Raw genomic sequence first — 23,091 nt, 5'->3', positions numbered from 1 at the left:
AGGGCTGCCCGTTCTGCGGGGGAGAGGTTGGAGTGGGTGAGAGGGGTGGAGAGGTTGAGGCGGTTAATGTCTCGACGGCAGTTGGAGATGAAGAGGTCGAGGGAGGGTAGGAGGCCTGGGGGTGGTGTCCAGGAGGAGGACTTGTGTTGGAAGCGGGTGAAGGGGTCAGTGGAGGGAGGGTTGGGTTCCGGGTTGAAGAAGTAGGCATGGAGGCGAAGACGGCGGAAAAACTGTTCTATGTCCAATCGTGACTGGTATTCGTTGATGTGTGGTTGTAGGGGGACAAAGGTGAGCCCCTTGCTAAGGACTGACCGTTCGTCCTCAGTCAGTGGGAGGTCTGGGGGGATGGTGAAGATGCGGCAGGGCTCAGTGTGGCTGTCTCCTCTGGGGTTGCTGGCTGTGGAGGTTGTGGGCGGAGCGACTGGCTGTGGAGGTTGTGGGCGGAGCGAATGTTCTATGTTCATGGGGTCCTGAGTTAATGTTGAGGACTCCAGGACAACTCCCTCCCAACTATATACCACTCTGCTGCTGCCTCTGCTGGGTCTATCCTGCCAGTGGGACAGGGCATATCAAGGATGGTGATAGGGGCACCTAAGACATTGCCTGGAAGGAATGATGTCATATATATGACTATGTCAGGTTGTTATTTGACCAGTCTGGGAGACAGCTCTCCTAATTTTGGCATTATCCCCCAAATGTTAGTAAGGACAACTTTTATATGGTCAACAGGGCTGTTTCTGCAGTTGTCTTTTTCAGTGCCTAGGATGATGCCAGATGATCTGTCTGGTTTCATTCCTTTGAGACTTTATAGCAACAGTTATAACTGAATGGCTAGCTAGACAATTTCGTAAGGCAGTTGAGAGTTATCATCATAGCATCCCTACAGTGTGGAAACAGGCCCTTTGTCCCAACAAAATCCACACTGATCCTCACAGCATCCCACCCAGACCCATTCCTCTATAACCCACCTAATCTATGCATCCCTGAACACTACGAGCAGTTTAGCATGGCCTCACCTGCACAGCTTTTGACTGCAGAAGGAAGCCGGAGCATCCAGAGGAAACCCATGTAAACGTGGGGAGAACATGCAAACTTCACAGTCGCCCAAGGGCAGAATCGAACCCAGGTCCCTGGTGCCGTGAGGCAGCAGTGCTAACCACCGTGCCATTATGCTGTCCCCACATTGTTGTAGGCCTGGAGTCACATGTAGGCCAGACCAGGTGAAGACGGCAGATTTCCTTCTCTTAAGAACATCAGTGAATCTTTAGAACCATTCATGGATGTCTATGGGATTAAAAAACGCTTTGTGTTGTTTTACTATTGATGTGTCATTAATGGGTGATTCTTGTCCTTACAAAAACATCACTGAATAATTGTTAAGGGTCAAAAGACACTAAAACTGATATGTCTCCATTTGCAATTTTAACGGAAGCTGAGGTCCCAACATTGGCAGCCACCCCCAAGGCAAAATCTTGTGGTCAAAACTAGGCACTGGCAATATCTTGGAAAATGCTGTCTTCTTACAATGGAATGTTGAACTGTATGGAGGATTTAAAAATTGCATTAAAACATAGCATCAGAATAGCAATCTTGGAAAGCAATATTATAAGTCCTCAACTGCTGGGAAGTGAATGTGTGCCCACAATTTTTTGTGCACCCACAATTTTTTGTGCACCATAAGACACAGATTCACTTCTGAACACTTGAGGTCTTCTAACATTGTTTTCCAATATTGCAACTGGAGTTTAGCCCTGAAGGCAGTGTCAGTATGTGTACAGTCTTAAGATGATTATCTACAACCATGATTCACTGTACAGTGTTCAGTACAGCAATGGAAGCAGCAATAGGTTGTACCTAAGTTGGTACATCACTGTAGTTTTTCTTATGCATCTTTTAAACAGCGAGCTGGATAGCAGTGTTAAGTAAGTCAACTGTCATTATCTTGGATGAGGAAGAAAAAAATGGAAAACTTTTAATCTGGCCACTTACTATCCTAATACTACACCGTGATCTTTTTGTTTATTTTCCCAGCAATAAGAAATCAATAAGGAAAACCAAAGTCTCCTCCAAGTCTCATACCTTCTGATTTGAGCCTCCAATCTCAAATATTGAGTCTGCAATGACATCTCAGCCAGCAAATATACCTATGATATCACACTGCCAGTACTGTCTCAAACCCCTCACCACTCTCACAGACTCCAAAAGGTTGTTTCCATGTATTTACTAAATTTATAACATATTTCTCTTTGTTTAGTATTAATGTTAATAATTAAAAGAGCCAAGCACTATTAATCAATAAACCGTGCTATTTTGTTAGTTCCAAATCATCTTTAATCGTCTAAGTTGAACATCAACTGTTAAAATCCATTGAAGTTTTATTAAATGAACAATGTCACTGTTTTTTGAATTAAAAAGTTTTAGTTTAGATCTTTTCTAACTCAATCTAATAGCACTTACCTTCTCCAAAGTCTCAATACGTTGTTTCAGCAATCTATTTTCTGTGCGTAACCTCTAAAAAGAAAAAAATGCATACGTAATTTATCTAGGAGACAACAAGAACTGAAGATGCTGGAAGTCAGAGGCGATACAATGTGGAGCCAGAGGAACACAGTGGGTCAGGCCGCAGTGCAGCAGGCGTGTCACCAGACCTGTCATCAGGGCGAGGAAGGGAACAGGTGCTCAGAAATAAATGGTGTGCGTGCGCGTGCGCAAGCGCAAGAAATTGAATAGGAGTGAGAAGAAACAAAGAAAAAGACACTAAAATTATAAAATGAAGCATAACAGCAGGGGAAGTACTCAGTGCAGTTATTACTGTTTTACCATATAGTGAATTATTTCCTTGAGCAAATTGTTTCTCTGGGCAGACAAGAGTCTTCGAGAGAAATCTCAAATGCACCTTGTGCTGTTTCTCAACACTAAGACACTAGTTAACCTTTTTGCTCCTGGCTGTAATTTTACCTACCACCATAACCATCAAGCGAAGTCCTTCAATATTTACCTTAATTTCTACTTGCTCTTCCATCTCCTTATTTTTTATTGTAGTGTACTCCTTTTCCAACCTGATAATAAGAAATATATTCATCCAGCATGTGGAATAGTTTTACTGCACACAGGATAAAATATCAAGATATATTTCAAAATGTTTTGACACTGTGCTATTCTAAGAAGCCATTACTCCAACTCAATAAAATTCACATGACCACAGATTTTCCAATGCTCACTAGAAAAATGTGTGCTCATATCAGGAGAAAAGCTGACTCAAAATGTTTTGTGCTTCTGTCCTCTTTATCCACTTAAAGGCAAGTCAGACGACATGCTCAAATGATAGATAAAATTGTAACAACATTATTCTCAAAAAATGTTTCAAATATTACGTATATTTAAGCACAATGGAGCTACATTTAAATACCTACTTTTTCATCTTCTTTGCATTGTACTTAGTTTGATAAGCTGCTTGGATTAACTTGTCAGGTGCACTGTCAAACTGATGTGGAATGACCTTTTGAAAATGCTAGTGCAAAAATTATATAGATCAAGTTAATATATATTTTACATATATGTATATATTTATTTATTTTTAAATATTGTACAAATTGCAAAAACATTCACTTCTTAAAACCAGAAACAATAATGTTATTTTATTTTTACCTGCAACATTCCTTCCATATCAAGCTGCATCAGTTCTGCTTGATTAGCCTGTAGTATTGCTATTCCAACACGAAAAACAATCTCAAGGCCCTGGAAAATACAAATCAGTGAAATCTGAATAAAAGTGACTATGAATCACTTTCTTTTTCTTACTCTCAACCTAAGGACAAAAACTGGTACGCTGCAACAGCAACTGGTAATATTCAGTGATTCAATACAGCGAAGGGAATAGGCTTGAATAACTGCACAATTACTCACCTCTGACATGAAAATGTCAAATAATCTTGTAGCAACGGGTAGTGGAAATGTGGTCAGAAAGATAGTAAGGAACCAGGAAGAGGAGTACATGGAGGTGTGGAAACTCTGGGATTGAAAGTGCACATACAGTTCTGGCAGTTGTTCCTGTGTATACAAAGCAAATTAACCAACACAGTCAGAGGAAACATGGATGCACTGCATAATTTGAACTAATCACATTTCCACTTTTTGTGGAGGTTTTATGATCATTGGCTCGAGCTCAATTTTTGTAGACCACACTCTGAAGTGTCAAGTGAACATAACTTTGGAAGAAAATGATAAACCCAGTAAATCTAGAACCAAACTATTTTAACAAGTCAATTGCTCGTAGCCATTAAATCTCCTGATCATTGTTCAGCGTTGTCTGAATTGCAAGGAACAATTGTCTTTCAAAATTGTTGACTTTACTAAGATATCATGAATATCTTTAAAAAAACAAATATGCAATAAGAGAACAAAAAACTAATCACTGAACAAAGTAAATTAATTTTCAATTCACACATGTAAATTGCACTATTAAATATAATAATCAGTCCAAATTGCTTTACTGGTGGGTAGACTTTTAAGCAGCTGCTGAAAATGTTTACACATTAATTTAAATCCACCTTTCTTACCTGTATCATCCACTCAAATTGATACATACAAAGACCTAATTCGGCCATACTAGGTTTGAAAAGTTCTCTGAGTCGGTAGTCTTGCATTAGCTTGACAAAAACACAAAATGCTTCCTCCTCTGGCATCTTCACAAGGGAAAAAAGAGATGCATTAAGACTGTGCAGTCCCAAGGAAATTATATTCATAATTTCCACACAAACTTCATATTTTAAGGAACAGAATTTTAACAAATTTCTTCAATCAACTTTTAATTTTATTTTGGATAGTTTTTTTTATAGATACAGCTTTTTCTTTACTCTAAAATAGATTGGAAATAACAGCATCAAAAATTAAGCACCCATAACTTAATCAAGCTAACATTTAAAAGACTGAACATATATTATTCTACAATTACTATCGGATTAAATTCAAATGTCAGTTAGATAATATCACCAAATAAAACAAGATGTAACAAGGACACAACTTTCTGGCAAAGCTCAGGAGGTCTGGCAGCATCTGTGGGAAGAAAGCAGAGCTAATGTTTTGAATCCTGACGAAAAGTCACCAGACTCAAAACGTTAACTCTGCTTTCTTGAGCCAGATGCTACCAGATCCGCTGAGTTTCACCAGTGATTTCTGTGGATATATTACCATACTTCGTTTTAGAGGGTTAAGTAAGGTATTTTGGAAAATTCTGGGGGTGAAAGACTCAAAAAGTGACTTTGAAACATCACGCTAAAGCTACACCACATCCAATATATTATCTAAGTAATGACGAGGTAACAAATTAGATGTGATTCCAAATCCAATCAGTTTCATTACAGTCAGCAAAAAGATGGTCATTCCAGCACTTATAAACAATTCACTGATGAAAAATCATCTGATTGTATTTGTGAATGCTTTGAATCCTGTCTGTGGAAAATATATTTCATACTGCCTCTATCTTTAGTAGAAAATAGAAAATCATAAGACACTGAGAATCTCAGAGGTATAATTCAGTTGACTAGATGGCTGGTTTGCAAGAATGTGACTTCAACAACATGGGTTCAATTTCCAGACTGGCAGATGTCACTATGAAGATGCTGTCTTCTCAACCTTGTCGGAGGCATGGTGACCCTCAGGTTAAACTCACCACCAATCATCTCTTTCAATTGAGACAGCAACCCCATGGTTCTGAGGGGCTATGGCAACTTTATTCATGATCTTAAATGACTGTTCTTCCCAAATCCAGACACCTGGACATCAATCAACAATTGGTGAATCTAAGAATATGATAGAGAGAGAACTGGAAGCTATACTGAAAATGGGTCATGTCAAGTTCATTGTGCAAGGTAAATTATTAACAATTCCAGCAATTTTTTCAATTAACTTGCAACAAAAATACTTTCCAGCAGCTATCAAGAATTTTATCGATAACATGTATTTCCTTTCTTTTATTTTTCATCAATTTTCTTCACTTGTTTCACTTAATGAAGTCTTTAACATTTTGAAACAGTTCAATGACACCAGGCAGCTTCAAGTAACTTGCCTTAGTGGTCATTTTCAAAATAAAGAGGACTTATACATTATTCTATCACAGGTCATTATAGTTGCTGCCAGACTGTCTTGGCCTAATGCCCAGCAGAGATGTTTGAATGGAAGGCTATAGATAATGTAATGTGGAGCTTGCAACACCTCAAGCATCAAGAAATTTGATCCACTTGCTAATCTCAAAGAGGGGGTTAGGTTAGGTACTTGACAGAATTACTGGGTGACTCTCCTAGCTGAATAACCTATAAATTGAGATTGCATTTGAACAAGGACTGCCTTCTGGAAGTCCAAATGAAACACATCTACTCGTTCACCTCTATCCATTCCGGTTCAGACTTACTCAAAAAAACTCTTGATAAATTAGCCAGACATGATTTCCCTTTCAGGAAGCCATGCTGACTCTGCATGATTAGATTATGATCTTCCACATGTTCTGCTATTACTTCCGTAATAATTGATTATAGCAACAGATGTTGGGCTAATTGGACTATGGTTACCTGCTGTTGGCCTATCCACTTTTCAGCAGTCTTTCAATCCTCTGGAACTTTTCCAAAATCCAACAAATGTTTTGAAAAACTACAACAAAAGCATCCAAAAATCTTTGTACCTACATCTTTTAGGATCCACAGATGCAACTAATCAGGGCCAAGGGATGCATCTGCTGTTAGTTCCCTTTATTTGTCTAATATTACTTGACTAGTGATGGTGATGGTCCTTAATTCATCCAAGAGATGTGGGTGCTTAATAATTGAGTAGATTTGAGACATAGGTAGATAACTTTTTGATTATTCAGGAAACAAATGGATTTGCAACATGATTGAATTGAGGTACATCACCCATAATCTGAGTGAAGGAGTACAGCCTACTCCAATTCCTTGTTCTCATGCTCTTATTACCTAAGCGACCTTCTGTGAACTCTTACAACTCAAATCATGTACCCCAAGTGTACTGAACCAAGAGAAGGCCAAATCAGCAGCTGTCATATGGGACCCCTCACACTCGGATCAAAAACAAGACTCATATATTGCCAACAATTTCCCAAGTACTGAGACTTCTTATGATTTAAAAGCAAAATACCTGCATAAGTAGTAGTCCAACAATAAAAGCACTCCCTTGACAATAACCAACTTCACGATCTACAAGCGAATAGGCCTACAAAAAAAAATTTTGATTAATATGAAGGCAATTTGTAAAATAACTGATTTCCCAGAAAAAAGAAACCATTCTAGTTACCATTATGCATGTGCAGAAACTACAGAATGTTTTATTTTCTCTCCACGTCATTTTTAATCTACCATCATGGTGCAATTGTGACTAAACAAATGATTGGAAAGATAACTAAATTAATTTACTTGTTGTCATTTCAACATACAAGGTCACCATCAATTGTATTTTATTCAGAAAGACAGACACTGTTCTCCAATTGTAGGATTTTCACCAACTATTCATAATTGCATTCGATTGAAACATAAATCGGTAACAGCCAAACAAACTTTAAAAACCCTCAAAACATTATTACAATAAGTATTAACAAGAACTGCACTTCCCAAATTCACAGAACTTGTAGGTTATTACTCGTGACTAAGCTGCTAACAAGAACTACACATTTTTAGAAAAAGAATAAATCTCACAATTGGGATTGTGGGCATTCTGCTTTTTTGCAGCTGTGCAAATTTTAGAGATTGCATGAGACAGGAAGGGCAAAAGGGGCCTTGATTCTGCTGTAGATCACGATGACTCATGCAGTCGAACCTTATTTTCAAACGTGATGCAAGATATATAAACAGAAAATAATAGCCCCTCTATGTTATCAGCCTACCAGTCCCAGAGAGAGGGTGGAAAAGCATCATACTGTGTAAGACTAGCAGAGAAAAGAAACAAAGAATGAGGGTTAACAAAATTCACAATCACACATTTTTAAAAAATGAACAAATGTCTTTTTCCATGTAACCTGAAGAAAATTTCAAAGGCGCGCCTGCGTTCATTTCCCAATGAAACAACAAAGGGAATGAGAAACCGTCATAAGGGACATTTCTAATGCATGTTCTTTTTTGAAAATTCACTTGTAATGTGGGCTTCATTTGCTGACTAGCATTTATTGCCCGTCTCTGACTGCCCTTCAGAAGGTAGTGCTGCAGTCCACATGCTGTAGGTGGACCCCAATGCCCTTAGGGAGTGAATCCCAGGATTCTGACCCAATGACGATGAAGGAACAGCAATATAGTTCTAAGTGAGGATTTAGAACATAGAACATGACAGCACAGTACAGGCCCTTTGGCCCTCGATGTTGTGCCAACCTGTCATATCGATCTGATGCCCATCTAACCTACACTATTCCATGTACGTCCATGTGCTCATCCAATGACAACTTAAATGTACCTAAAGTTAGCGAATCTACAACCGTTGCAGGCAAAGCGTTCCATTCCCTTACTACTCCGAGTAAAGAAAATACCTCTGAAATCTGTCCGATAGCTTTTACCCCTCAATTTAAAGCTATGTCCCCTCGTGCTTGCCATCACCATCCTGGGAAAAAGGCTCTCCCTATCCACCCGATCTAACGGTCTGATTATTTTATATGTTTTCATTAGTGAGTAGCTTGGAGGGGAACTTGCAAGTGGTGGCGTTCCCACTGATATGTGGCCGTTGGTCTTCTTTACCAAAGTGCTTGTGGGTTTGGAAGGTGCTATCTAAGGATCTTTGGTGGGTTTCTGTAGTGCAATTGCAGATTGTAAACATTGCTACTACTCAGCATCAGTGGTTGAGCTTGTGGATGTGGTGCCAATCAAGATGGCTGCTTTGTCCTGAATGTTATCAAGCTTAAGTGTATCCATCCAGGCAAGCAGGACTATTCCATCACACTCCTGACTTGAGCCCTGTAGATGACGGACAAGATTTGGGGAGTCAGGAGATGAATTTCTCATCACAGTATGCTCTTGTAGCCACTGTTAATGTGGTGAGTCCAGTTGAGTGTCTGGTCAACGATAACCCCCAGGATGTTGCTGGTGGGAGATGCAGCAATGAGAATACCATTGAATGTCATGGGGCAGTAGTTAAGATTGTCTCTTCTTGGAGGTGGTCATTGCTTACAATTTGTGTGGCACAAATGTTGCTGGCAACTTGTCAGTCCAAGCCTGGCCACTGTCCAAATCTTATTGCATTTGAACATGGACTGCTGCAAGATCTGAGCCAAGAGCCATACCCTGCGGAAGTCGTGCAAGGATGTCTTGCAGCTGAGATAACAAAGTTTGGAGCTGGATGAACACAGCAGAACAAGCAGCATCTTAGGAGCTCAAAAGCTGACATTTTGGGCCTAGACCCTTCATCAGAAAACGGGGATGGGGAGAGGATTCTGAAATAAATAGGGAGAGAGGGGGAGGCGGACTGAAGATGGATACAGGAAAAGATAGGTGGAGAGGGGACTATTGGGGGGAGTGGGGGTAGCTAGGTCAGTCCAGGGAGCACGGACAGGTCAAGGGGGCGGAATGAGGTTAGTAGGAATGAAATGGAGGTGCAGCTTGAGGTGGGAGGAGGGGACAGGGGAGAGGAAGAACAGGTTAGGCAGGCGGGCATGAGCTGGGCTGGTTTTGGGATGCAGTGGAGGGAGGGGAGATTTTGAAGCTGGTGAAATCCACATTGATACCATTGGGCTGCAGGGTTCCCAAGCAGAATATGAGTTGCTGTTCCTGCAACCTACGGGTGGCATCATTATGGCACTGCAGGAGGCCCAGGATGGATATGTCATCTAAGGAATGGGAGGGGGAGTTGAACTGGTTCACGACTGGGAGGTGCAGTTGTTTACTGCGAACTGAGTGGAGGTATTATGTAAAACGGTCCCCAAGCCTCTGCTTGGTTTCCCATATGTAGAAGCCGCCACACCAGGGTACAGCGGATGCAGTATACCACATTAAGTAGATGTTCACCTGCACATCTGCCAATGTGGAAAATCATCTTGGGGCCTGGGATGGGGTTGAGGGAGGTGGTGTGGGGGCAGGCGTAGCACTTCCTGCGGTTGCAGGGGAAATTGCCGGGTGTGGTGGGGTTGGAGGGGTGTGTGGAGCGGACAAGGGAGTCAGGAGAGACTGGTCCCTCGGGAAGGCAGACAAGGGTGGTGTTGGAAAACTGTCTTTAGTGGTGAGGTCGGATTGTGGATGGAAGTGTCGGAGGAGGATGCGTTGTATGTGGAGGTTGGTAGGGTGGTATGTGAGGACTACGGGGATTCTCTTTTGGCGGTTATTGTCGGGGGGGTGTGAGGGATGAGGTGCGGGAAATGCGGGAAACACAGTCAAGGGCGTTGTCGACCACTGTGGGGGGAGGGCGGGTTGCAGACCTTGAAGAACAAAGACATCGAGGATGTACGGGAGTGGAATGCCTCATCCTGGGAGCAGATGCAGCGGAGACAAAGGAATTGGGAATAGGGAATGGAAGTTTTGCAGGAAGGTGGGTGGGAGAAGGTGTATTCCAGGTAGCTGTTGGAGTCAGTGGGCTTGGAATGGACATCGGTTTGTAGGTGGTAGTCTGAGATGGAGACAGAAAGGTCCAGGAAGGTGAGGGATGTGTTGGAGATGGTCCAGGTGAACTTGAGGTTGGGGTGGAAGGTGTTGGTGAAATGGATGAACTATTCGAGCTCCTCTTGGGAGCATAAGGCGGTCCCGATACAGTCATCAATGTAACGGAGGAAGAGGTGGGGTTTAGGGCCAGTGTAGGTGCGAAAGAGGGACTGTTCCCCAAGTACTACACCTGCCCCCACACCACCTCCCTCACCCCCATCTCAGACCCCAAGATGACTTTCCACATCAAGCAGATGTCCACCCGCACATCCGCCAATGTGATATACTGCATCTGCTGTACCCGGTGTGGCTTCCTCTACATTGGGGAAAGCAAGCGGAAGCTTGGGGAGCGCTTTGCAGAGCACCTACACTCGGTTCACAATAAACAATTGCACCTCCCAGTCGCGAACCATTTCAACTCCCCCTCCCATTCCTTAGACGACATGTCTATCCTGGGCCTCTTGCAGGGCCAAAATGATGCCACCCGTAGGTTGCAGGAACAGCAACTCATATTCTGCTTGGGAACCCTGCAGCCCAATGGTATCAATGTGGATTTCACCAGCTTCAAAATCTCCCCTCCCCCCGACTGCATCCCAAAACCAGCCCAGCTCGTGCCCACCTGCCAAACCTGTTCTTCGTCTCACCTATCCCCTCGTCCCACCTCAAGCCGCACCTCCATTTCCAACCGACTAACCTCATCCCGCCCCCTCAACCTGTCCGTCCTCCCCCGGACTGACCTACCCCCTCCCTACCTACCTACCTGTCACCCCCCACCACAGTCTCCTCTCCACCTATCTTCTCCTGTATCCATCTTCAGTCTGCCTCCCCCTCTCTCCCCATTTATTTCAGAATCCTTTCCTCAATCCCCTCTTGTGATGAAGGGTCTAGGCCCGAAACGTCAGCTTACGTGGTCCTAAGATGCTGCTTGTTCTGCTGTGTTCATCTAGCTCCACAGTTTGTTATCTCAGATTCTCCAGCATCTGCAGTTCCCATTATCTCTGTCTTGCAGCTGAGATGACTGACCAACAACCAAAACAAAATTCCAACGTGCCACATATGACTCCAACCAGAAGAGAATATGTCCCCAATAACCATCGATTCCAATTTTGCTAGGACTCCTTGATGTCACATTCAGTCGAATGAGGCCTGTTGTCACTCTCATCTCACCTCGAGGGGAAGCAATGGCCTAGGAGCACTGTCATTAGACTATTATTCCAAAAACTCAACTAATGTTCTGGGAATGCAGCTTGAATCTCACCACTGCAGACTGGGGAATTTGAATTTAATTAAAATTAAGAATCTACTAATGACCAAGAAACTACTGTCAGAAAATCTAACCTGGCTCACGAGTATCCTTCAGGGCAGGAAATCTGTCACCCTCATCTAATCTGGCCTACATGTGACTACAAACCTACAGTAATGTGATTAACTCTCAACTACGCTCTGAAATGGCTCAGTTGTGTCACTCTCTGCCAAGATGCTTTCTTTCTATCTGTCCACTCTCTACCTTCACCTTACAATACTCCCCTTCCTTCTTGCACTGTCCCTATAACTTCTTCCTCTTCCTCTTCAAATAATGTCATTCCCTTTGAATGCACCGATTGAACTTGCCTCCATCACACTCAGTTCATTCCAGATCCAAACAATTCATATAAAAGAGTGTCTTTTCTCAGGTTGCCAATTAACTTAAATCTGTGTCCTAATCTTCTCAATCCTTCCGCTACCTGCTCTGTTCAAGCTCATGATTCTGAATAAGTTCATTATATCTTCATTCACCCTTCTCTTCTCCAAAGAAAACTACCCTAAGTTCCAGTATCTGTTAACATTACTGAAGTTCCTCATCCCAGAGCCATTTTTCAATCTTTTGCATAGCTTTTCTGGGGCATTCATATTCTTCCCAAAGTGTGAAGCTCTGAATTAGGCTTCACTTGAGGCTGACTGAGTACCTTATACATATTAAAACATAACTTCCTTGCTTTTGTACTCTATGATATTATTAAAATCTTTGAATATTGTCTGCTTTATTAACCACATACTCATCTTGTCCTGCCATTTGCAATTACTTACGTGCATGTACACTGTCATAACCATGCAACTGACATGACAGATTCTTAAGAAACTGTCAAAAGAATATTTCAGCAGTCTGTTACATTGTTTAGTAGACCTTAAATCGGCCCAGTGCTGTTGCAGCAGTAATCATACAGCTACCTAGGATTTGACTAATATTTGGAATCATAATCGGTCCTTCTAAAGTTCCAAGAAAGCAAAAATTCTGAAACAAGACACTGAAAACAGTTATACAGTGGAGCAATGCCCCATCTGACATTGACACAGTAGCCATTTTTCTTGAGTTAAGGAGAGGTTGCAAAAGCTGTTTTGCGTAGTACCACAAGGAAAATTTCTGACCAAACAGGAAGGCATTGAAAGGTCAATTGCTGTTCTGTCATAACAGTGCAGGCAATGTGAAAGTTTTGACGACAGAACCAGCAAGGAACAAGAAACCCTACTCTGTTCCAAATCCTGCTGACCTATACAGGCAAACATCAACTGTTTAACTGCAGAAGTCATCACAGCTGCTAAATCTGACTTCAGGTATCAACCCCTACACTTCAGATAGAAAAACGTCAAGATACAACATGCTTTCAATGAGCTTAGCCATGGACCTGCCTTTCATAAGGATACTGCTTGGCCTGCTGTGTTCATCCAGCTTTACACCTTGCTACCTCCAGCATCAACAGTTCCGACTATATCTGTAACATCTTTTATCTGTACCCACTTTTAATCTTTTGTTTATATTCTAGTTTAAGCTCATAATCTTATCACTTCTACTTGAATAACAACAATAGTAGTTTTGAAATAAACCAACCTTTAGCTTGTTAAAGATTAAACTTTGTTGCTGGGTATTAAGCCAAAACACTTGCAAGTTAAAAGGAGGCTACATATAAGGTGATACAAGTTCTTAGCTCATGGAGCATCCAGAAGACAATCCCACTATGGTCCTACATCTCTAGTTCTGTACCTTCCATTTATATTTTGTCTCATTTCTAGATTTCTGGTTGAGCAGCAGCACGAGCGGGAGCTTGGGCCAGGAGCCTGTCGGGAAGCCAATGAGTCACTGTTTTTGAATCTACAAAAAGCTTACCTCATGAATAGGCGGAGGTACGCTGAGCAGGAGCTGACACGGGACTGGTGAGTAAGTGAGGTAATATATTTGTGTGGTTGCGTGGTAAGTTAACAAGTTTATTCTTTATTCTTTACTTTTTAAACAGTCTTGGGAATTTAGAATAATTGGAACAGAGGTCAGGGAAGTTGAATGTTCCTCCTGCAGAATGTGGAAGGTAAGGGTCACCACTAGTGTCCCTGCTGACTACATCTGCGGGAAGTGCACCCAACTCCAGCTCCTTGAAAACCACGTTAGGGAACTGGAGCTGGATGAGCTTCGGATCATTCGGGAGGCAGAGGGGGTTATTGAGAGGAGTTACAGGGAGGTAGTCATTCCTCAGGTACAAGAAAAAGGCAGATGGGTTACGGTCAGGGGATGGAAAGGGAACCGGCAGGCAGTGCAGGGATCCCCTGTGGCCATTCCCCTCAAAAATAAGTATACTGTTTTGGGTACTGTTGTTGGTGGGGGGAGGGGGGGGGGGGGGGGGAGACATACACTTACCAGGAGAAAGCAGTGGGGCACAGGTCTCTGGCACAGTCTGCCCCTGCTGCTCTGAAGGGAAGGGGGAAAGAGGAGCAGAGCAGTAATCATTGGGGACTCCATAGTTAGGGGGACAGATAGGAGGTTCTGTGGGGACGAGAGAGTCTCACGGTTGGTGTGTCGCCTCCCAGGTGCCAGGGTGCGTGTTGTCTCTGATCGTGTTTTTGGGATCCTTAAGGGGGGAGGGGGAACAGCCCCAAGTTGTGGTCCACATTGGTACCAATGACATAGGTAGGAAGTGAGATGGGGATTTAAGGCAGAACTTCAGGGAGCTAGGGTGGAAGCTGAGAGCTAGGACGAACAGAGTTGTTGTCTTTGGTTTCTTGCCCGTGCCACGTGCTAGTGAGGCGAGGAATAGGGAGAGAGAGGAGTTGAACACGTGGCTACAAGGATGGTGCAGGAGGGAGGGTTTTGGATTCTTGGATAATTGGGGCTCTTTCTGGGGTAGATGGGACCTCTACAAACAAGATGGTCTTCACCTGAACCAGAGGGGTACCGATATCCTTGGGGGGAGGGGGGGAGGGAATTTGCTAAGGCTATTCGGGTGGGTTTAAACTAATTCAGCAGGGGGATGGGAACCAAAATTGTAGTTCGAGTACAGAAAAGGTTGAAAGTAGAGAGGTCCAAAATAAAGTTTCAGGGACGCAAGATGGCACCGGCAAGCAAGAAGTTGGTTTGAAGTGTGTCTACTTCAATGCCAGGAGGATCCGGAATAAGGTGGGTGAACTTGCAGCATAGGTGCAATTTTGGAGACATGGATAGAGCAAGGACAGGAATGGTTGTTGCAGGTTCTGGGATTTAAATGTTTCAGTAAGAACAGAGAAGATGGTAAAAGGGGCAGAGGCGTGGCATTGTTGGTCAAGGACAGTATTACAGTTGCAGAAAGGATGTTTGGGGACTTGTCAACTGAGGTAGTATGGGCTGAGGTTAGAAACAGCAAAGGAGGTCACCCTGTTGGGAGTTTTCTATAGGCCTCCGAATAGTTCCAGAGATGTAGAGGAAAGGATAGCAAAGATGATTCTCGATAGGAGTGATAGGGTAGTTGTCACGGGGGTCTTCAACTTTCCAAATATTGACCGGGAACACTATAGTTCGAGTACTATAGATGGGTCAGTTTTTGTCCGGTGTGTGCAGGAGGGCTTCCTGGCACAGTATGTGGATAGGCTAACAAGGGGCGAAGACACATTAGATTTGGAACTGGGTAATGAGCCTGGATAGGTGTTAGATTTGGAAGTAGGTGAGCACTTTGGTGATAGCGATCACAATTCTGTTATGTTTACTTCAGTGATGGAAAGGGACAGGTGTATACCACTAGGAAAGAGTTATAGCTGGAGTAAAGGCAATTATGATGACATTAGGCAAGATTTAAGGAGCATATGATGGGGAAGGAAACTGCAGGGGATGGGCACATTAGAAATGTGGAGCTTATTCAAGGAAAAGCTCCTGTGTCCTAGATAAGTATGTACCTGTCAGGTAGGGAGGAAGATGTAGAGCGCGGGAGCCGTGGTTCACAAAGGAGGTGGAATCTCTGGTCAAGAGGAAGAAGGTGGCTTATGTTACGATGAGATGTGAAGGCTCAGTTAGGGCGCTTCAGGGCTACGAGGTAGCCAGGAAACACCTAAAGAGAGAGCTCAGAAGAGCCAGGAGGACACATGAGAAGTTGTTGGCGGATAGGATCAGGGTAAACCCTAAGGCTTTCTATAGGTATTTAAGGAATAAAAGAATGACGAAAGTAAGATTAGGGCCAATCAAGGATAGTAGTGGTAAGTTGTGTGTGGAATCAGAGGAGATAGAGGAAGCACTAAATGAATGCACTCTAGAATACGACAATGTTGTTGAGGAGAATACTGAGATACAGGCTACTAGACTAGGTGGGATTAAGGTTCACAAGGAAGAGCTATTAGAAATCCTACAGTGGGTGAAGATAGATAAGACCCCTGGGCCGGATGGGATTTATCCTAGGATCCTCTGGGGAAGCCAGGGAGAAGACTGCCGAGCCTTTGGCATTGATCTTTCACTCGTCATTGTCTACAGGAATAGTGCCAGACAACTGGAGGATAGCAAATGTGGTTCCCCTGTTCAAGAAGGGGAGTAGAGACAACCCTGGTAATTATAGACCAGTCAGCCTTACCTCAGTTGTTGGTCAAGTGTTGGAAAAGGCTTTGAAGGGAAGGTCATGCCTCACAAACCTTATTGAGTTCTTTGAGGTGACCAAACAGGTAGATGAGAGTAAACTGGTTGATGTGATGTATATGGATTTCAGCAAGGCGTTTGATAAGGTTCCCCACAATAGGCTATTGTACAAAATGCGGAGGAATGGAATTGTGGGAGATATAGCAGTTTGGATCGGAAATTGGCTTGCTGAAAGAAGACAGAGGGTGGTAGTTGATGGGAAATGCTCATCCTGGAGACCAGTTACTAGTGGCGTACCGCAAGGGTCGGTGTTGGGTCCACTGCTGTTTGTCATTTTTATAAATGACCTGGGTGAGGGCGTACAAGGATGGGTTAGTAAATTTGCAGACAACACGAAGGTCGGTGGAGTTGTGGATAGTGACGAAGGATGCTGTAGGTTGCAGACAGTCATAGATAAGGTGCAGAGCTGGGCCGAGAGGTGGCAAATGGAGTTTAATGCAGACAAGTGTGAGGTGATGCACTTTGGTAGGAGTAACCAGAAGGCAAAGTACAGGGCTAATGGTAAGATTCTTGGTAGTGTAGATGAGCAGAGAGATCTCTGTGTCCGTGTACACAGATCATTCAAAGTTGCCACCCAGGTTGACAGGGCTGTTAAGAAGGCATACAGTGTTTTAGCTTTTATTAATAGAGGGATTGAGTTCTGGAACCAAGAGGTTATGCTGCAGCTGTACAAAACTCTGGTGCGGCCGCACTTGGAGTATTGTGTACAGTTCTGGTCACCGCATTATAAGAAGGATGTGGAAGCTTTGGAGAGGGTGCAGAGGAGATTTACTAGGATGTTGCCTGGTATGGAGGGAAGGTCTTACGATGAAAGGCTGAGGGACTTGAGGCTGTTTTCATTAGAGAGAAGGAAGTTGAGAGGTGACTTAATTGAAACATATAAAATAATCAGGGGGTTAGATAGGGTGGATAGGGAGAACCTTTTTCCTAGGATGGTGATGGCGAGCACGAGGGGGCATAGCTTTAAATTGAGGGGTGAAAGATATAGGACAGATGTCAGAGGTAGTTTCTTTACTCAGAGAGTAGTAAGGGAATGGAACGCTTTGCCTGCAACGGCAGTAGATTCGCCAACTTTAGGTCCATTTAAGTCGTCATTGGATAAGCATATGGACGTACATGGAATAGTGTAGGTTAGATGGGCTTCAGATCGGTATGACAGGTCGGCATAACATCGAGGGCCGAAGGGCCTGTACTGTGCTGTTATGTTCTATGTTCATGACAACTTTACCTTTATTTTGTCTCAGCTTGCTCTGTACCAAAATTAACTTAATACATTTGCTTTAAACTTGATTTGATATTTGTCAATCCTTTCTGCCAACTCTATATCATTTCAAAATTCTATACCATCCTCCTTACAGTTCACATTATTTCCCAGATTGCATTATCTACAAATTTTGAATTTGTTCCTTGTCACCAAGGTGCTGGTCAATTATATCTACACGTCCACAATACATACACACAAAATATCATGAAAAAGAGTACTAACACTGAACCTTCTGAGAATTTCACTTAGCCTTCCTGCAATCTGAAAAACACACTTAGTCACTAGTTTCTGTTCCTCTCACTGAATTAATTTCACATCCATGTTGTTACTGTCTGTCTTACTCCACCGGCTGCAACACTGCTCTCAAATCTATTGTGTGGCACTTTACCAAATTACATTTTGAAGTCCATCAATTGTGTCATTATCAACTCTCTGTTGCCCAAAAGAACTCAAGTGAGGTAAAAACAATTGCCAGCAACAAATCATGTTGGCTGGTCTTAATTAATATGCAATTGCCTGAGTAATCATGAAGTCTTCTTACAGATACATATCAGAAGGTCCTTAAAAGGTCTTTACCAACATGGATGCCAAATGACAGCTGTGTTAGAAAAAGCAGCAGTGATAACCACAGTACAGGTTTTCGTTAGAAAATCTGGAGGATTTCTTACACAGCTCTTGGACAGTACTGGGATATCTTTAACTGAAGTTTGACTGAGAAGGCTTCTGTGAAGCTCCTCGGGATATTTTTCACTTTTAGGGGCACCACATGGTTGCAAATTCTTATTGTCACCAACATACCTAGCATCTTTTTCTCTCTCTCCCTAGTAAGAATGAAATATGAATTCTGCCTAAGGCAAATTTTTTGCCACTTAAAAAGTATGACTTCCAATCAGCCTCAATTATTCAAAGCTTCCAGCTGTTTTGGTTGCATTCCTTCAGCTCTTTTCGCACGATGGCTTCAGCAATCTTTTCCCTCGGGTGGGGGAGTTCAAAACAAAGGGGCACATTTTTCAGGTGAGGGGGGGAAGATTTAAAAAGGACACGAAGGGCAACTTTTTCCATACGGAGTGGTTTGCGCGTGGAATGCCAGAGAAAGTGGCAGGTGCAGGTACAGTTAAACCATTTAAAAGACATCTGGTTAAGTTCATAAATAGCGAAGGCTTGGAGGGATTATGTGTAAAGCGCAGGCAGGTGGGACTAGTTTAGTTTGGGAACATAGTTGGCCTGGACTGGTTGGACTCAAGTGTCTGTTTCCATGCTATGCGACTCTATGACCACTCCTCCCACTTCCAATATTAAATTCAGATGGTCTTAATGCACGTGTGACTAGAATGTTACTTTGTTCAAAATTAAAACCTGATTATTTTAAAAAAAACATTTTATCAATTGCATTGTGCAGCAGTGAGAAGTTTACACAAAGTAAAGTTTTATCTGTCTCATGGAGATAATCTGTATCTCATGCAACAACATGATCATGACAAAAGCTGCAATACTTGATGAAATTAATTAAAAGCTTACCAGGGGTTTAAAATAGGTTTTGAACATGAATTCTGAATTGTTCTGTTAGCCAAGAAAGGTTTCAAGTGGCTTGAAGCAGTATGTTTAAAATGAAGCATCCTGAATGATATAATAGGTATAAAGTGCTAGGGTGTAAAGCTGATGCAACATGCAGAGGAGAGCAAGAGACCATTTAATCTAATGCAACATGAATCGAAAAGAGACAATAGATGGGAGTGAGCTAGTAGAAAGGCGATAATATAGTTGTCCTCAAGAGGAAGAAAAGCAAGAAATGCAAAGATAGGTAAAGCAAAATAATGCACAAAGATCAAAACAAATGTTATACACTTTCCAGACCACTATCAATTCTTCATAGGCTAATTTTTTCAAGTCACCTCATTGATCTCATTCCATATTAAGATAATGTATCTGTATAACTATTGCAATGAAATGGTACATTTTGTCAAAATATTTCATGTTGCATTTCGTAAGAACACCAATATAAAAAGATAAAAATATTTATACTGCATGATGAGGGAAATGGCACATTCTGGCATACTAACGTACGGAGATGATAACAGTAGTAATGAAGATAGAAGAAATTGTTCATGTTTTTAAATTGTTTAAATCAAGCATTGCGTTCTGAAGGTTGTAAAGTGATGAAATGGAAAAAAAAGGTGATGTTTCTGCAGCTTGCACTAAGCTTCACTGGAGCACTGAATAGGCCCAGGATGGAAATGTTGGCATGGGAGCAAGACAGCTTATTGAAATGGCAAGCAACTGGAAGATCAGCAGAAATGATGTACCTTTTGCTCTTCAAAATTTATCCAAGTCAATCTCTACTTTCCCATCATTGGCACCTCTTCTGAGCACCTTCATAATTTAAAAGTACGTCATCTCACCCCCTCCAAAGCCCATCCTGCTATGTGCCAAACCAGATGAGCACACCCCTAAAACTAGAGTAATTAACACTGTGCCAGTTGTACAGTCGTCAATTCCAGGGTAGATACGGTTCTATTTAATTCCCTTACCCACGCAGATTGATTGATTATTCCAGTGATCAATCAGTATTATGTGTTAGCCTTGGGGAGTGGGATACCTTGACACAAATCAAGGCTGACCAGGAGATTCTCTTGCTCTTTTTTTCATTGAAGTGTAGGAGGTTGAAGGGTTACCTCATTACGGTTTATGAAAAATGGGAGGCACAGATAAAGTGATTGGCTAAGGTCTTTTTCCAAGAGTAAGGGTGTCCAAAACTCGGGGGCCTATTGATAAAGGTGAGAGGAGAAAGGTTTAAAAGAGACCTGAACAGCAACGTTTTCACACCAAGTGGTTGGTAGTGGAATGAACTGCCAGAGGAAGTGGTAGATGCAGATGCAGTTAGGACATTCAAAAAACATTCAGACAGGTACATGTGAATAAGAAAGGTTTAAAAGGATATGGGCCAAACACGGTAAACGGAACTAGCTATGTTTGGGAAACATGGTCAGCATGGACGATCGGACTGCAGGGTCTGTTTCCGTGCTGTATGAATCTATAACTCTATTTGTTCCACTAACTCACTTGTTTTTTTGTCAACAGCATAAAGAACATAATTTCCCAGCCCCCTTCAATTCAGAAATATCATCTTGGGACTTGAAACCTTAACAGTTTCTCTTTCCTCAGATGCTATTAGACCTGAATTTCTCCAATTTCTGCTTCTATTTCAGATTCCCAGCATCCAGAGTGATTTGTCTTTGAGTGTAAACATTATAACCTTGTTATGAATCTGATCAATCTCACACAAACACTTTCTCAATCATGGGACTATGTCTCACTTTAGCAAGATCAATACAATTGGAAATGAAAATTAGCACAACTTTGGGTATACTACACTATTACAGAAATCCACACCTATCAGAGTCCACTTGCCAACAAATCAGAACTCTCTTCTGATACAACGTAACAAGTTGTGCACCTCTACATTGGCATTCTTGCTAATGTTCTGATGCATGCAAGCTAAATGTATTCTTAAGTACAGAATCTCTTACTTTAGTAAATGTAGCTTATTTTTTGGAAAAACTACAAAAGATTGTTATTAACGAGACTTTCCATCAGCTTTGTTCTGTTTTTGTGAACAAAAGCTTCAGCAATAAAATCTTCAGTGAACTTTCAAAATGATACAAGTTTCAAATGTTCTTCAACAAAGTTTTTACTTCAAATTGTAATGTGAGAAAAGATCTTTCCAAATTAGGCAATTCAAGTAATAGAAACAACTAAATTCCTGGCAAACAGTTGGATTACATTTCATTTCAGAGCCAGGAAAGTACTGCACAATCCGGAATGACAGCATGCAGGTACTGATACCTACTTTTCAGCCTACCTGATTTTCGTTAACAAAAAATAATTGGAGGCAATAGCTGACTGATGCACTATTTATACTTTGCATTCCCCAATGTTGAATTCTACTCTTAAAATTCCTAGCTCTACAATATAAAGAATGGCATGGCGGCTCAGTGGTTAGCACTGCTGCCTCAGTGCCAGGGACCCGGGTTCAATTCCAGCCTCGGGCGACTGTCTGTGTGCAGTTTGCACACATTCTCACTGTGTCTGCGCAGGTTTCCTCTGGGTGCTCCGGTTTCCTCCCACAGTCCAAAGATGTGCAGGCTAGGTGGATTGGCCACGCTAAATTGCCTGTAGTGTTCAGGGGTGTGTGGGTTATAGGGGATGGGTCTGAGTGGGATGCTTTAAGGGGCGGTGTGGACTTGTTGGGCCGAAGGGCCTGTTTCCACACTGTAGGGAATCTAATCTAATCTAAAATAAAGGACAAGAAATTACAAAACATTGTAGATTTATATTTTTGAAATTGTCTGCATTTTCAAACACTAGCTACAGTAAGTTTAATTTGGTTGCATGGCATGGTGGTTCAGTGGTTGGCACTGCTGCTTCTCAGCACCAGAGATCCAGGTTCAATTCCAGCCTTGTACGCCTTTGCAAAATCTCCGCAGACATTCTGCCCAGTTTCCTTCCACAGTCCAAAGATGTGCAGGTTATGATTCGTTGCAAGATTTGTCATGTAAAATTGTCCCGTAATGTCCAGGGATATGCGGGTTAGGATGGATTGGCTATGATAAATACAGAGTTATGGGGATACGGTAGGGGGCTGGGACCGGGTCTGAATGAGATGCTCCTCAGAGAGTCGGTGCAGACTTGATGGGCCGAATGGTCTCTTTCTGCACTGTGGGGATTCTTTGCATTCTGCAATGCCTGTTGTAAGGCAGACTCCAAGACTCAATTATCCCAATAGAAGCTAAGCAACATGCTTTTTTCTGCCAAGGTATCTTTCACTATCTAAACTAAAATATTCAGCAAGTAAATTACTAGTAATGACTCAAAAAATAAGTTCTACAAACTGCCAGGTATTTAAAGTCCAAGCTGACTAACTATAAAGATGCAGACTCTAACATCAGTGTCTATCATGCAGGCCAGATGCACTGTTCGTGTTACTTCTAAATGTTTCCATTCCAATTTCATGACAATGATCTCACTACCCCCACAGCCTCTACTGCCCCGTTAAATAAGCAAACAGTAATTATATTTTAGTTCTGCATATGGTGTTCTGCCTCAAAGCTAAGATTTAAATGCAGCGTGCACTAATGGCATCATGTTTTCTCTTTCAGCTAGACAGATCTTCTGCAAATGAGTTTCAAATCAGAACGCAGTTTCTGTGAAGGTATCACTGTGCAACATTTAAGCACTGATATTTTAATCTTAAACAGGTATGGCCATAATTACACAGAAAATATAAATTCTCACTGATGCACAGGGTTTTTTTCTGG

The 23,091-nt window shown here is 42.2% G+C and overlaps 1 protein-coding gene across 7 annotated transcripts in view; it reads right to left on the bottom strand.

The window, feature by feature from the left end:
- Positions 1–23,091, bottom strand: part of evi5a (ecotropic viral integration site 5a) — a 250,125-nt gene that overhangs the window by 157,649 nt on the left and 69,385 nt on the right. For all 7 annotated transcript variants that reach the window (XM_048539047.2, XM_048539050.2, XM_048539051.2 and 4 more), the window contains 7 exons: positions 7,147–7,221; positions 4,560–4,685; positions 3,907–4,050; positions 3,649–3,738; positions 3,414–3,511; positions 2,999–3,059; positions 2,458–2,511 (listed from right to left, as the gene is read on the bottom strand). In XM_048539047.2, the coding sequence (XP_048395004.2) occupies positions 2,458–2,511; positions 2,999–3,059; positions 3,414–3,511; positions 3,649–3,738; positions 3,907–4,050; positions 4,560–4,685; positions 7,147–7,221 (648 nt within the window). The remainder of the gene's footprint in view (positions 1–2,457; positions 2,512–2,998; positions 3,060–3,413; positions 3,512–3,648; positions 3,739–3,906; positions 4,051–4,559; positions 4,686–7,146; positions 7,222–23,091) is intronic.

Source organism: Stegostoma tigrinum, chromosome 8, assembly GCF_030684315.1.
Source record: "Stegostoma tigrinum isolate sSteTig4 chromosome 8, sSteTig4.hap1, whole genome shotgun sequence".
NCBI lineage: Eukaryota > Metazoa > Chordata > Chondrichthyes > Orectolobiformes > Stegostomatidae > Stegostoma > Stegostoma tigrinum.
This window is presented reverse-complemented; position numbering and strand designations above follow the sequence as displayed.